Here is a 13,715-nt window from a genome sequence, read left to right as displayed (position 1 = left end):
AACTTGAATATGTTGGTAAAAAGAGGGATCCCCGATATTTATCATTAATATCAATCCTTTGCGCTCCCATAATATGAGAGCTTATAAGTGTTCCCCAAGTCTTCATCAGTATTCTTGCTGAACAAAATGCTTGATTTGTTGAAATTAATAAGTTGGCCAGAAGTGTTGTTGAAAATCTTGAGATATCAACCATATTTTTTACATTCAACCATATTAGCATTATAGAAGACTATACAGTCATTAGCAAAGAGGAGATGGTTGATGGAAGAAGCATTATTGCAGATTTTGATGCAAGTTATGAGACCAATAGTTTCTGCATGGGTAAGATTTTACGAGAGGGATTTCATGCATAAAAGAAATAAGTAAGGATAGAGAGGGTCACCTTTACCGAGGCCCCTAGAAGGGTTGAAAATTCCCCTGGAACTCTATTGACAAGTACAACTAAATTTACGGAGGGTATACATTGTTGGATCAGTTGGCACCATTTAGTATTAAATCTCATTTTTCACATTATAGCTAATAGGAAGTCACAATTAATTCTACTAAGGATTTTGAAATATAGATTGAAAGTTTCATACTTGTTAGGCTAATGAAAATATTATTAAAAATATGTCTTCCAGGGATAAAAGAAGATTGGTAGGAGGGATATGATTTTGTGAATAAGAGGTTTCATTATTTGATCTATTAGTTTAGATATTATTTTGAAGGTAATGCTGCAAAGAATAATGGGTCTGAAGTGGGTAGGGGATGCTGGGTTGTTTATTTTGGGAATGAGGGAGGAAGGTGGAGTTCATTTCCTTGAGCATATATCCATATGTAAAGAAATTCTCGACCATATGAATGATGTTTTCACCTCAATATCCCAATTGGCTTGAATGAAACCTATAGGGAAGCCATTGGGTCCTGGAGTTTTGTCACCTTCCATATTAAAGAGGATACATTTGATTTTCATAGTATTTGTGATGGTTTTTAGGGTATATAGCGTTGTCATATGTAGTGGTAGTGGTGGGGATTAGGTTGATAAGCTCAAAGTTTAGAGTGTTATCTTAATAAGTTGACATGGTTTTGAAATGGTTGATGAAGTATTAGGTGACTGCATCAGAGTCGTTATCCAAGTTTCGTCGGCATCTTGTGTTGTTTCAATTTTATTTCTTCTATTATTCTATTTTTGGTAAATATGTGGAAGAATTTTGTGCTTATATCTATCAATTTGATATTTTGGTTTTTACATGAAAAGGGAGAGGGTACCAAGTATACCACTAACTTTTTCGTTCGGCAACCTGTATAGAGAAAACCTGATATAATTGCAAGTAGATCTAAATTAAAGATCTTTGAACAATATGTATATAAAGTTTTTCGTTTATCTCTTCCATAATCAATATATCTAGACTGATAAGTCCGTGGACGTGTAAAAGAGCTCTAAGACGATCCCTCATAAATCAATATCTATGATCAATCTAGTCTTATCCAAATCAAGAGGATCTGAACTCTAACAAGTATGAAACTTGCAATCTATATTTCAAGATACGAATCCAACAAGAACAAGTCTCATTACTGATCATAATCAATAAGGACTTAAACTACCTAGATTGATTACATGCTACTTGAGTTATTCTATATATTATAAAGATAAAACAATATAACGCGGAAAAGGAAAAACACAATACACCAAAACTTTTGTTAACGAGGAAAACTGAACCTACATGAAAACCCTGGGACCTCGTCCATCTTTGACTACCAAACTGTATTAAGACGCTACAAACACTAGCCTACTATCAAAATCCATAATGGAATATATTTGAGACCGAATTAACCCTGCAAGCAATTCAGCTGCAGTCGTGCTCCATATGCCTCTTGAACCTCAAAAGGCTCTAATAAATTGATTTCATTAGTTGACGTCCTTTACACCTAAGAGTTTTTTCAACCTAAGTGAAGACTTTTGATACCAATTTCCTCTAACAAATAAACCTATTTGATTTCCCTTTTGCTCTTTATATCTAGGTTTCTGTTTGCAATAGACAAAGTCTAGAAAACCTCACAAATCTGGAACACTTATACTCAGTTAGCTGAGAAGCCCGGATCACTAACCACCTCTCAATAAAACTTCAAACAAATCGACGAAGAAGAGTTTTACATATATATCTTGAGGAGTCAAAAAATTTGACACAAAGAGAACTTTGCGATTTCTATCTATCTCGTTCCTAATCTGAGATAACAAGAACTTCGAAATCAATAAGCACAAAATCAGGATACACGAACTATTAGGTAAAAGATCGTAGGACCTGACTTCATAAATCCCTAAGTGAAGTCTTTAAATTGTAACCTAATTATATTTCTTTGAGGAAATCTAGGTTAATAGAGGATGATTATAGCAAGCAACTAGGACATGAAGTGTCACAGATTAAAAAGTCATGTTGCATGAGTCTTCCTATTTATAGATTTTTAAGGATCTAGGTAGCTTCGAATTCAATCTAAGATAACTTGAGGTTCAAGCAAACACTTTCTGAGTTTAAATGAAATTCTTATTGGGAATTCATGTACGCATGTGAGACTTCTCTTTCAAATTATACAAAAGAACATACACTGTGGTCCAGGGTTCTGGAACTGTGCACAATGATAGTTCGTGGAAAATATTCCTTATGAACTTACAATCATAAATCTTGTTCATTAATACTCAATACTTAAACTATGATTCACAAACACAGAGTGGTTTAGTGAAAAAAGTTGTCTGATAAGTGTTTATGAGAGTTGTAGTAATGCCAAACGTATTGGTGAAAATAGTTTATGAGCATATGTTTAGTTTGATATTGTATAGGTATATGTAGGGGTACGCATGCCTATAGAACCATCCTTAAACTCAAGATTTTGGGGTACGCCTGTCGGGTATGTGTAACCTTAGCTATTCTCGAACTCAGATCCCAGGGGTACGCGTACCTCCCTCCCATTCACGAATCAGGGAACTCGGAACCTTAGGGTCCGCATACTGGGTATGCGTACCTACCTTATTCCAGAACTCTAATCATTGGGATACACGTACTGGGTATGCGTACCTACCTTGTGTACAAAATTTCAGTAAGTTCTGAACACTCTATTAAAACAATTTGAAACATTCCCGATTGTCATAGATAACAAATATCATTGTTTGGGTAATTTCCAAATGATCAACTTGAAATAAATTTTTTTATGAACAACAAATTGTTCTTAACCAAGATTGTCAAGGATATAAAACATACATTGCTTGAGTCATATTTCGATAAATTTATCAAGACAAGCTTTACTCAAAATTTCTTCTTTGCAATATTAAATCTACTAAAATCATACGAGATAATATCATAGGATAGAACGGTAAATGTCGTGAGTAAATAGGATGGTTCAGTCTTCGCATACTTCTTTTTCGATGAAGTTCTTCAAATATCTTTGTTTGATCTTCAGTCTTCAATCTTTGACGGTTATTCAGTGATGTGTGATACTAAACTACCTATACTCTGATCCTAGTCCGAGACTTGACTTTAGTAGACCAGAAATCAAGATATAGTTTTGTGTATCTAACATTGAAAACAAGCTTGAGATATCAAAACTTGCGAGTTCGACCGAGCAATCCTCCAACTCTACTTTTGATTTTCCAGAATTTTTTTCTCAATGTACCAATAAATGACTTTTCTTCTAGCAGCATTGACACAACATGACTTAAGTAATTCTTATATTTTCATAGATTTTTCAGCTCCTTTTTTGCTTTCTTTCATATTTCTTGATATTTTCATATATTTTTTTATTCCGAAGTTTGAGTTTGATTTTAACATCCTTCGTCTTTCTAGAAATGATAAAAGCTGAAGAACCATTTAAATCTTTCCTCCAATACCCAGTAATAATTTTACTGCAATCCTCGTGGTCCATAAATATTTTGAATGTTAAATTCTGAAGTTGATCATTCTGCGTCAATATTGAGCTGACTTTATGTTCCTTTTTGCTCTTTTGACACCGGTCCATCATAATTTCTGCATTTCTGTTAACATTAATAATAGAAGTACTATATTGGGATCCGCTAGTATTGGGCTAAGAGTTTGAGTTTGTTTATGGTGAAGATTAAGGAGACCCAGGTTATTAAGAAACATTTATAGTCTCATTAGGTGATTCTTTTGGTACTTAATATCCTGTCAACAGATCAGGATTATATCAGTTCAGCTTTCTGAGGATGTGAAAAAAAGGTTTCGTAAAACTCGCATTTTTTGTTTTTTTTCTTCCCCCATTGTTCTCGAGTTTTTCATTGTTGTAGTTTGAACATCTATAAATTAGTTACTACAATAACACGCTCTAAAAAATAATTAAACAATTTGAAATGCCACTTATCACTTCGAATCCAGTATCACTGCTCATTTTGAAATGATTCATTCATATCATCAAAGATACCAATTGATCATATCATTGTTGATTGTATTAAAACGTCCTGACAACCCGGCAGCATCACGAATATTTGGATCCCAGTTTCTTGAGAAAATTATTAAAATATTCCCCCAAATCATATTATATTGTTATTGAACTCGGTTGATAGGATCAAACGTAAATGCTACATAACCTATGCAAATAGTTATCTTCATCCACATTATACTTTGGACCATGAACTTTTGTTATTAAGCATTTTCTGTTGAAGTTTTTTGTGTTTGTGATGAACGTACCATTTTTTTATTGATTTTTTTTCTTTCTTAGAGATTCAAAAATATTTTTTTGGAGATTGTAGGTGTAGAAGATGTGATTTTATAGTTGAAAATAATTAAAGTTATAGAGAATAAGATTAGATATGTTGTATGAACTAGTCGTTATCTACTTAGAATGAGTCGATCTACTCAACCTTGTCATCGTCACAACATGAAACCGATAACCGACCTAGGCTTGGACTATCGATTGGGGTTCAATCGGCCGTATCAAGTTGAGTCTTCGACTAATCTTGAGATGGGATGGGCAACGCTGAGATGTGAGTGTTTTTCCATCCAGTTTGACCATCTGCCTTGTCCAATGTGGGGGTGGGTATTAGAAAATTTTCTCGTTTTCTCACCCCACTGGACTTGCTCTAAGTTTAGATTACAGATCTCATGTCAACTTTAGGTTATAGTCTAAATATAGGGCGTAGTGGAGGATTCTATGTCACGGAATGACTTTGATTCCAATAGGAATAGGCTTCTTTGTTATAAATCTAGACAATGAAAAAGATAGGATTATGATTTGGTCAGGGGATTCATGGAAGGTGGCTGATCAGTTTTTGCCGGTAAGAGATTGGGAGCCGAAATTCAACCCAGAGAATCGGAGAACTTCTTTGGAAAAGGTTTGGATTAAATTTCCTGGGCTATGCTTGGAATACTGGACATATGAAAATTTGTTGGCCTTGGCCAAGGCTTTCGTTAAACCTATTCAGGAAGATGAAACTACTCTCTCTATGGATTTCGGTTTTTTGCTAGTGTTTTGGTAGAAGTGGATTTTGCGAAGAAGGTTTCAGATCGAGTTTGGGTGGGAGATGGTGATGACAACAGTGAAGAAGGGTTTTGGAAGTTTGCTGAAACTCATAAAGTCCCAAAATTTTGCTCTCATTGCAAATTGTAGGACATTTGGTCTCGTAGATCAAAAATTGAGGATTCAACTACAGATAGTAAGATTCAAGCTATTAAAGTTACTAGAGAAACTGTTAAGAAGAAAAAACGAAGATCCAAAAATAACAAAGAAACCTTATCAGTTGAAGAGATTGAATAAGGTACTAAGTTAGATAAGGAGGTCGAAAGATGTGCTATTCCGGTTGCGAAAGGTGCCTGCACCTCTTCAACTGATCCATCCATTCCCCTCGGTTTTGAAATCTTATAATAGATTCGAAGGGATTGAAGAAGAGGATGTTGCTACTTCGAAGTCAGTAACGGAAGATTCGGAGCTGAGCATAAAGAAACCGTCCTCGTCGGAACCATTTTTGGTTTCAAATAGATTAAGTTTAAAATCTAAAGCTACGGGTTTCTTCCCTAATGGCTCTTTGAGCACATAAAGGAAATCTATGCCTAGATCCTTTACAGATCCAAACAAAATCTCAGCAATTAGTCTCAGTGACATGGGTTCTATAATGGGGTTTAATTTTCCGTCTTCGAAGAAGATCGCTAAAAAATGCTTAGCGGTATTGTGGAAAATCATGCCGGCTTAATTATTGGGGAGGTTGATGAGATTCCTCCTTGATAGTTGATGTTGTTCTCTTTTAGTACTCATTCCAGCGACTGAAACTTTCTTTAGTATATAAGTTTGATGCATCTTGCTAGCTTAGAATTTCTTTTACTTTATCTATTTGTTTTTGTGATGCTTTTTCTTGGAATTTTGTGCTTTTCTTTAGTTGTTCTTGCCTGCTTGTGTGTCTTTAATTCCATTACGTTTGGCGATCAAAAAACAAAAATTCTATATTATAAGGAAGAAAGGTGTTTGTCTTTGGACAGATCCGACCATTGAAAATGGGTCGTGAACGGCAGGGATTGACCGATTCGTAAGTTTGTCTTTGGGACAAATCCGAGCATCAATCATAATTCTTAACACAGAGGGACGGTAAAGACTATGCCTTGGCCCGACATCAACATACCTAAACACGGCTAACCTTGACTACAGATTTGTTTAGCATAGCTGACCATTATTACGGACTTCCTGATTTAACTGGAAGTTTGTTACCTAACCTTTATTACCGAATTTCCTAATACAACAATTAGCTAAGAAATTTGACACGCCTTTTTGTTTTCCTAAGCTATGCCTTGGTTCTTCTCTAGCATTGGTAGTGATGATGTTGTTGTTGCCACCTCATGTTTTTGAGCTGAAGAAGATTTCGTGATTTAGATTGCTGGCACCCTAATTTTAATTTTGAATTTGGGAAAACAAGTTTTTAATATACATATATGAGCCTGAGCATAAAAGAATGATACACAATTTTAGTGATCTCTTTTGATATACCGTGCATTGTTTTCGCTCATAGTGATTGTATTGTTAAAAAATTTGACGGACCACTACCAGCTTCAAACATCGCAAAACTAAAATGTAGTTGTATCGTAACAAAAATTGATTGTATTCACTCAAAACGATATTTAAGTTGGCCTACATGTTAACTACTATCTTTTTTGTCTTAGTACTAATCCACTAATCTTGAAATTACAATGATAAGACACGAAATGCCGTTGCAATGCATCACATGCAACAGATCTTTAGATGGGACGGAAGTTAGCCGTTAGGTATTTAACTTCAATAGGAATCATTGCAATCTACAGATTTCTTCATAGACAAAACTCAGTTAGAAACCTAAGATGTTTCGTAGCTGGATTTGTTTTGTTACAATGTGGAGATGAGGTCAAGACCAAGAAATAAAGTGATGTGGAGAGTATAATTTTCCATTGTGTTGAGACGTATCTGACAAGATATATTTTGGATAAGTATGTGTTTACTGCATAAAGCCAAAGGCACATGAACTTAATCAAGAAGGTTAAGGGTTCAAGTTCAACTTTGAATCTTGATATAAGTTAGTCAAAAGGATATGATTGGGAGATGAGGCAACGATACCAAAGGAGGTTGATGTTGGAAAAAACCAGATCTACACCATTAATTCTGATTTCATTTGAAAGTTTTATATAATAGTAGGTGATTGATGGGTTCTAGTTCTACTTCTATTTTTGTGCAATGCAGTTGGAGATGATTTTTTCAGAAAACATGTACACTGAAATTTGAATATGTACAAAACTATTTCTTGAAAATTGCCAAGTGTACAAGTAATGTTCATAAAATTGTTGCATTAGGTTTGTCGATGTTTTTGCATATATTGACATGACATGCCCTAATAATGAAAGAAATTGAACTTTGCTTAATTTGACACTAACCTAACCACGCTGGGTATATGTCCCGCTACCCGTAAGTATCGAAGGGCCGTAGATGATACCTAGTATATATATATATATATAATATGTAATATGTAAGGGTGGTATCAGCTTGTTGGAAGCTCGGATAGGGTCCCGAATCGGTAATCCCCCACCACAGCTTAAAGCATGGGTACGCAGTTACACACTCACCCAGCTGGCTCTCAAGCCCATTTGTTCCCATTTTGACCTTTTTTCCATCATAAAAAAGATTCCTAAGCCATTTAACACCCCTATACAGCTTGTGCAGCATCTTTGCACTACCTTCTTACAAACCTGGCTCCCCCCTGATATAATGTCAGGTTTTTATCAAAGGTAAAGGTAGGTCTTGGGTCACAAAGGCATAATTTGAGTTTAGCATTTTTGGTCGTTCGTTCTTGTAATTTAAACTATGTGTCCTTTGTTCATCAATATACAGAGATATATATGGATAAACGAGAACTCAAAAAAACAAAAACCAAGAACACAGCGTTACAGACATCAAGAATCATAACACGTAGCTCTCGCAATCTTGCCATCTCATTCATGCATGAGATTCTAGTTTCTAAACACGTAAAGAAACACATTAAAGGCCTATTTGTATTTTCATTTTGTTTGCTCATTAATTAAAATTTAATCCAACCCCAGCAATTAAGTTATAGCAATGTATATATGTTGATAGAACACTAATGCCACTTGGCTACTACAACTGTCCACTCAATGTGGTTTAAACTTAAAAATATGCTTTAAATAGAAGCAGTGAACCCAAAGTCCTCAATCATTCATGCATGCATTGCAGACTTAGCAAATCTCTTGCACAGAAAATGTCTAGTTCTTGGCTTTCCACTCTGTTTTTCCTTTTAGTAGTAATCTTAGCTAGCAGTAATGAGGCATCGTGCAAACAAGAGAAAGGAGCTTGTGAAGGAACCAAATATCGTTTTCCAAACTCTCTAGAGCTGGAGATGAAACAAACGGTTCAAACCGTTCATGAGATGGTTATGGATATTATACAGAGGGTTCGGAGTTCCGACGCTTTGATGAATAACCAAGTTGCAGCAAATCAAACCGGCCTCAACAGTGGTGGTCTAAGTGTAGCTTTGAGTGATTGTGTTAAACTTTATGAAGACAGTGAGTTTCGACTTCGACGTTTGTCAGGAAAGTATGGGAACAATGACGATGCGAGGACATGGTTGAGCGGAGCCGTAACTAGTCACAGAACTTGCTTGGATGGCCTTCAACATTATCATGAGATGAATATCAGTCGTAATCTTGTACAATCTGATCTTGAATTGGTTACTTCTCATCAGAATTTGACTTCCCTGTTTAGTAGGGCTTTGGCTTTGTATGCATTACGAAACGCCACGAAGAGTAAGTTGCTCCTCAAAATTACTTGATCAGGATAAGTGTCAAAAATTGTGCAGTTTGTTTTATTGTTAGTTCCCTGATGCATTAGTAACTAGACAGTTGTTTATAGTATGACAAGATTTCAGAAAGGTAAAATTAGGTGAAAGTTTTGGTGTATTAATGCAACAGATGGCACAATGTGGAGACCAAAGTTAGGCCAAAACAAAGGACTCCTGGCAACATGGGACGCATCAACTGCAAAGGCTGATTTTGTTGTTGCAAAAGATGGATCCGGCAATTTCAAAACCATTAATGAAGCCGTGGCTGCACTACGCCGCCAGAGGCGGGACCAGGGCCAACCTCCAAGAGTGGTGATCTACGTAAAATCAGGAGTTTACAGTGAGAATGTGGAGGTTGACAAAGGCATGAAAAATGTAATGTTTGTTGGTGACGGAATCGACAAAACAGTTGTTACTGGCAACAAGAATGTGATAGATGGAGCAACTACCTTCAGCTCAGCCACTTTTGGTAATTACTAACATACAACAATGATATGTTCTACCACATTTAATGGATCATGTAAACAGCACTACTAATTCTACTCTAATGGCGCTTGAAGGTGTATCTGGAGATGGATTTTGGGCAAGAGACATGACATTTGAGAACACAGCAGGACCTGCAAAAGAGCAAGCAGTGGCTTTAAGAGTATCATCAGATTTATCGGCTTTCTACAGGTGTAGCTTCAGAGGTTACCAAGACACTTTTACTCCACTCGCAAAGACAGTTCTACCGTGACTGCGATATTTACGGTACAGTGGATTACATCTTTGGAAATGCCGCTGCGGTACTTCAAAACTGCAACATTTTTGTGAGAAAACCGCTGCATGGTCATGGAATCATGATAACTGCACAAGGAAGAGATGACCCAAATGAGAACACCGGGATATCAATACATGGATCGCGTGTTATACCTGACTCGGATTTCAGAACAGTGAAAAGCATGTTTAAGAGCTATTTAGGTAGACCATGGAAGAAGTATTCAAGGACTGTGATTTTCAAAACAGATCTTGATGGGTTGATTGATCCAAAAGGGTGGAAAGAATGGAGAGGTGATTTTGCACTTTCAACGTTGTTTTATGGTGAATATATGAATTCTGGAGTTGGCGCTTCTACTAGTAATAGAGTGAACTGGCCTGGTTTTCATGTGTTGAATCGAGAAAGCGACGTGGCACCATTTACTGTAGGTAGGTTTATACAAGGGGATACATGGTTACCTGATACTGGTATACCTTTTTCAACCAGCATTTAACTAGGGGTTCATAGAAAGCTGGCTACAATGTAAAATATTAGCAAGCTCTATCAATGAATGATGACTAGGGTAAACAAGTAAAAAGTAAGACGTCTGGGCTTTTATGCAACTCACTAAATGTATCCTTAACTTTCTAATAATAAAATTTTACTTTATAAAAAGTAGTATATAAAATTTGGGGCAGTAAATCTGTGCGTTTCTCTCTTATTTCATGGCCATAGTTAAAGTAAGTCAGAGTGTCAAAATATAATTTGAGAATCAAGTTTTTCTCTCTTATTTCATGGCCAGAGTTGTGGCCAGAGTTAAAGTAAGTCAGAGTGTCAAAATATAATTTGAGAATCAAGTTTTTCTCATGCATTTTAAAGTAACATTAGGGTTATATCCATGCACGGGAATTCTTCACTGATTTTTATGAGGCTAAAGGACAAACTCATACCTGAATTTTCGAAGCATCAATATGTCTTTCTCCACGAGTTCCACTTTAGCTTTAACTGAAACCCTAATGGAGAAATACCCAGAACCCCTCTGGTCAACTTAGGGTCGAACACATCAAAATGTACTTTCCGTAGTGAATCCAACATAACTTGTGCAGGGACAGCAAGAAGTAAAACAGGAAGAGCTTCTGCAGGCACTGTCTTTGCCAATTCCCGAGCCTTCTGTAGATGAGTATTAGCAACTGAAGCCATCTCAAAAACTGCATCAGGTAAACCTTCGCGAAAATCCGACCTCATCATCCTTTGACCTCCCTCGTTAACTAACAATCCGTGCTTCGATGCCACTTCAACCGGTATATAAGGAATCTGAGGATTACGACTAAAATGGTAAGGTAATGAACGTAGGAGCAGAAGAAGGCCGCTTGCCTTCCCTATATGTGAAGCTGCATGATCCGCTGATGTCGACCTAATTCCTCCTGCTTGAAGAGTCATGTACAGGACTGTGGAAACAGTGTCCTCAGCATATTTTTCAAGCTCTTCCATCGTTTCTGGAATTTCATCTACTTCCCTTCTTGCATCGTTAATTCGGGCTTCAACAGACCTCTTTAACCAACTTTTGCTGATTTTGTGTTCAGAGATTATAGAAGATAAGGCCTGGGCTATGGGGTGTTCAATCTTCTTGTGGGAATAAATTTTGTCTATGGCTTCCTGCCACCACAGGAGACGCATAAGACCGATTCTTGGATCAGAGGCAACATCCATGGCCTTAGCAGTTTCTACGTTGAAAGCACGTAGGGGAAATGCAGCTTTCCGCATCTCAGGGGAGAGTTGGAGGAGGCATAGGTAATGGTGGTAATCATATTTTCGGACTTGTTGTACACAGTGGGATAAAGCTGCTCGGAGACTGCCGGATGTTGAAGCCCCACTCATCAAATTTTGTGTGTTTCTACATAGAAATATATGCCGCTTATTAAAACAAACTTAAGAAGTGCCTCTCAACGAAGTGCATGATATTTCAATGAACTAAACCCAGCATCCAATAAAAATTAGAGGCTAGGTCTGCTAGGAAATTGATTAATTCTATGAGTTCGAGATAGCAACTATACTTCAAAAAAAGTACAGAAGAAGAAGAAGAAACTGCTCCTTTGATAGGTTTAGAACTAACATGCAATTCAGAAGAAGGTATTCCGCATCCAATGGTATGTAACAATGACACCGTTACATGTGCCGGTATCAGATACGGAGAGCGAGAAAAGGCAGAAACTCAGACATGATCGCAATGACACATGCTAGATGACTTGGTAACTATGTGCTTTATGTTGCTTTATATTTCAGAAATAATGTTATCCTAAATCTAGAAGTGCTGAATAAGCAGGACATTATCTTATAACCTTAATATATTATGGCCAAACAAAACCATGTGCAAGCATACACAGGGATAATGACCGAGACCTAACTCTAATCATGTTCAAGTACCCGTCGAAGTGTCCAAGAGGCACCTGGCTGTCCGACATGGAAATATCTAGAAGGTCGAGTGTCCTTATTAATCAGGTAGCTAAAAAGTTAAGATCTATCAGCAACTGTTATTTCTGTATATTTTGTTTTCTGAGTTCACATCTCTTTGCATATATCACCAACCACATCAACAAGACACCAAAGTTATATCTGCAACTTCTCGGTTTCCTAGTGAGATACATGGCAGGTAGTTCTACAGCACCTGCATTTGAATGCATTTTAATATCTACAACACAATGCATTTATATGTGTGAATCATCCTTTACAGTGATCAAAAGATCTGATTTAGGCAATGTGAACAGTTCCTTGACGATAAATAAAACATGTTAGAAGAAGAATAGCTTGCTCTAAGCAATTCTGACATCAAACTACATGGCACTTGATTACGACATGATAAACTAGAAATGTTTGCACCCGAGGAGAACCAACAAATTTTGATTAAGCTACTTTGATTAAGAGGTCTTAGTATACTAACTAGGTAACCTCCCATACTAACTTTATTTTAGACTACACTGTAAGATTGAATAAAATGATGTTGCAAAACAGCGATTAAAATGCTACCTCACACTCAAGAATCCAATCCACACAGCTTTTTTTCTCCCAGGATGCTATCTGCAGTTTCATATAAAACTCAATTAGGTACAATAAACTCTTTGCTTCTTGAGAAATGATGGATTTTCGATATTGACTAAACTCATTTCCCCGATATTTAGATCTCGATCCAGTATTTCAAATATTGAAAAACTGAACTAACAACTTAAAATCAGTTTTTTCTTCTCTTAGACATTTCCAACAACATCAAAAGAGATGTACAAATAGTTCAATCAAGTAAGAAATCTTAGCAAATTTTCTACAATTAAAAAAAAAAAAAAGATTACGAATAGAATCAACAAGCCACAAATTCTAGAAAGCAACTAATAAAACCCTTAGAGTATAAATCTTAGGAAAATAAAAGCTAATTCAAAAGAAATGCATATGCTCAAGAATTTTGTACCTGTGATTTCGATGGAATTGAAATGATGATTTAGTAATTGCACGTCGCCGCAGTTATTCGATTGCTCAGCAGCTGGGAGTCAGCTGATTTTTTGGGGTTTAAGTTTTACTTGCACCTGAATCTCAACAGAGATAGGTGTGTGTGTGATCCACAGGGCGCGTAGAATGACAGTGATACCCCCCTTCAGAGTTGACTTCCGGAGAGAGCCTTAAGTCCAAGTCAAACAATGAATT

At 36.5% G+C, this 13,715-nt stretch overlaps 2 protein-coding genes and 1 pseudogene across 4 annotated transcripts; 2 read left to right on the top strand and 1 right to left on the bottom strand.

Moving 5' to 3' along the window:
• The first annotated feature begins 8,618 nt into the window (after positions 1-8,618).
• LOC113306526 lies at positions 8,619-9,280 on the top strand. The gene has a single exon (XM_026555455.1). The coding sequence runs from the start codon at positions 8,675-8,677 to the stop codon at positions 9,278-9,280; it is 606 nt and encodes a 201-aa protein (XP_026411240.1). The 5' UTR covers positions 8,619-8,674.
• A 129-nt stretch (positions 9,281-9,409) lies between these two features.
• Positions 9,410-10,966, top strand: LOC113306527 (annotated as a pseudogene).
• LOC113306525 (NADH dehydrogenase (ubiquinone) complex I, assembly factor 6-like) lies at positions 9,464-13,622 on the bottom strand. Of its 3 annotated transcripts, none has more exons than XR_003338672.1 (5): positions 13,483-13,622; positions 13,050-13,100; positions 10,976-11,919; positions 9,739-10,135; positions 9,464-9,606 (listed from the first exon to the last, which is right to left on the bottom strand). XR_003338672.1 is itself a non-coding variant. In XM_026555454.1 (4 exons), exon 3 carries the CDS (start codon positions 11,901-11,903, stop codon positions 10,992-10,994), a length of 912 nt encoding a protein of 303 aa, XP_026411239.1. In that variant the 5' UTR covers positions 11,904-11,919; positions 13,050-13,100; positions 13,483-13,622; the 3' UTR covers positions 9,657-10,135; positions 10,976-10,991. The 3 variants fall into 3 exon arrangements, 1 of the variants encoding a protein (XP_026411239.1); XR_003338673.1 differs by lacking the exon at positions 9,464-9,606 and having other exon boundaries at positions 9,657-9,906; positions 9,984-10,135; XM_026555454.1 differs by lacking the exon at positions 9,464-9,606 and having other exon boundaries at positions 9,657-10,135.
• Between the last annotated feature and the right edge of the window lie 93 nt (positions 13,623-13,715).

The sequence above is a fragment of the Papaver somniferum genome, chromosome 8 (assembly GCF_003573695.1).
Source record: "Papaver somniferum cultivar HN1 chromosome 8, ASM357369v1, whole genome shotgun sequence".
Taxonomy (NCBI): domain Eukaryota; kingdom Viridiplantae; phylum Streptophyta; class Magnoliopsida; order Ranunculales; family Papaveraceae; genus Papaver; species Papaver somniferum.
Note: the sequence above shows the minus strand (reverse complement) of the source record. Positions and strands in the feature narration are given on the sequence as shown.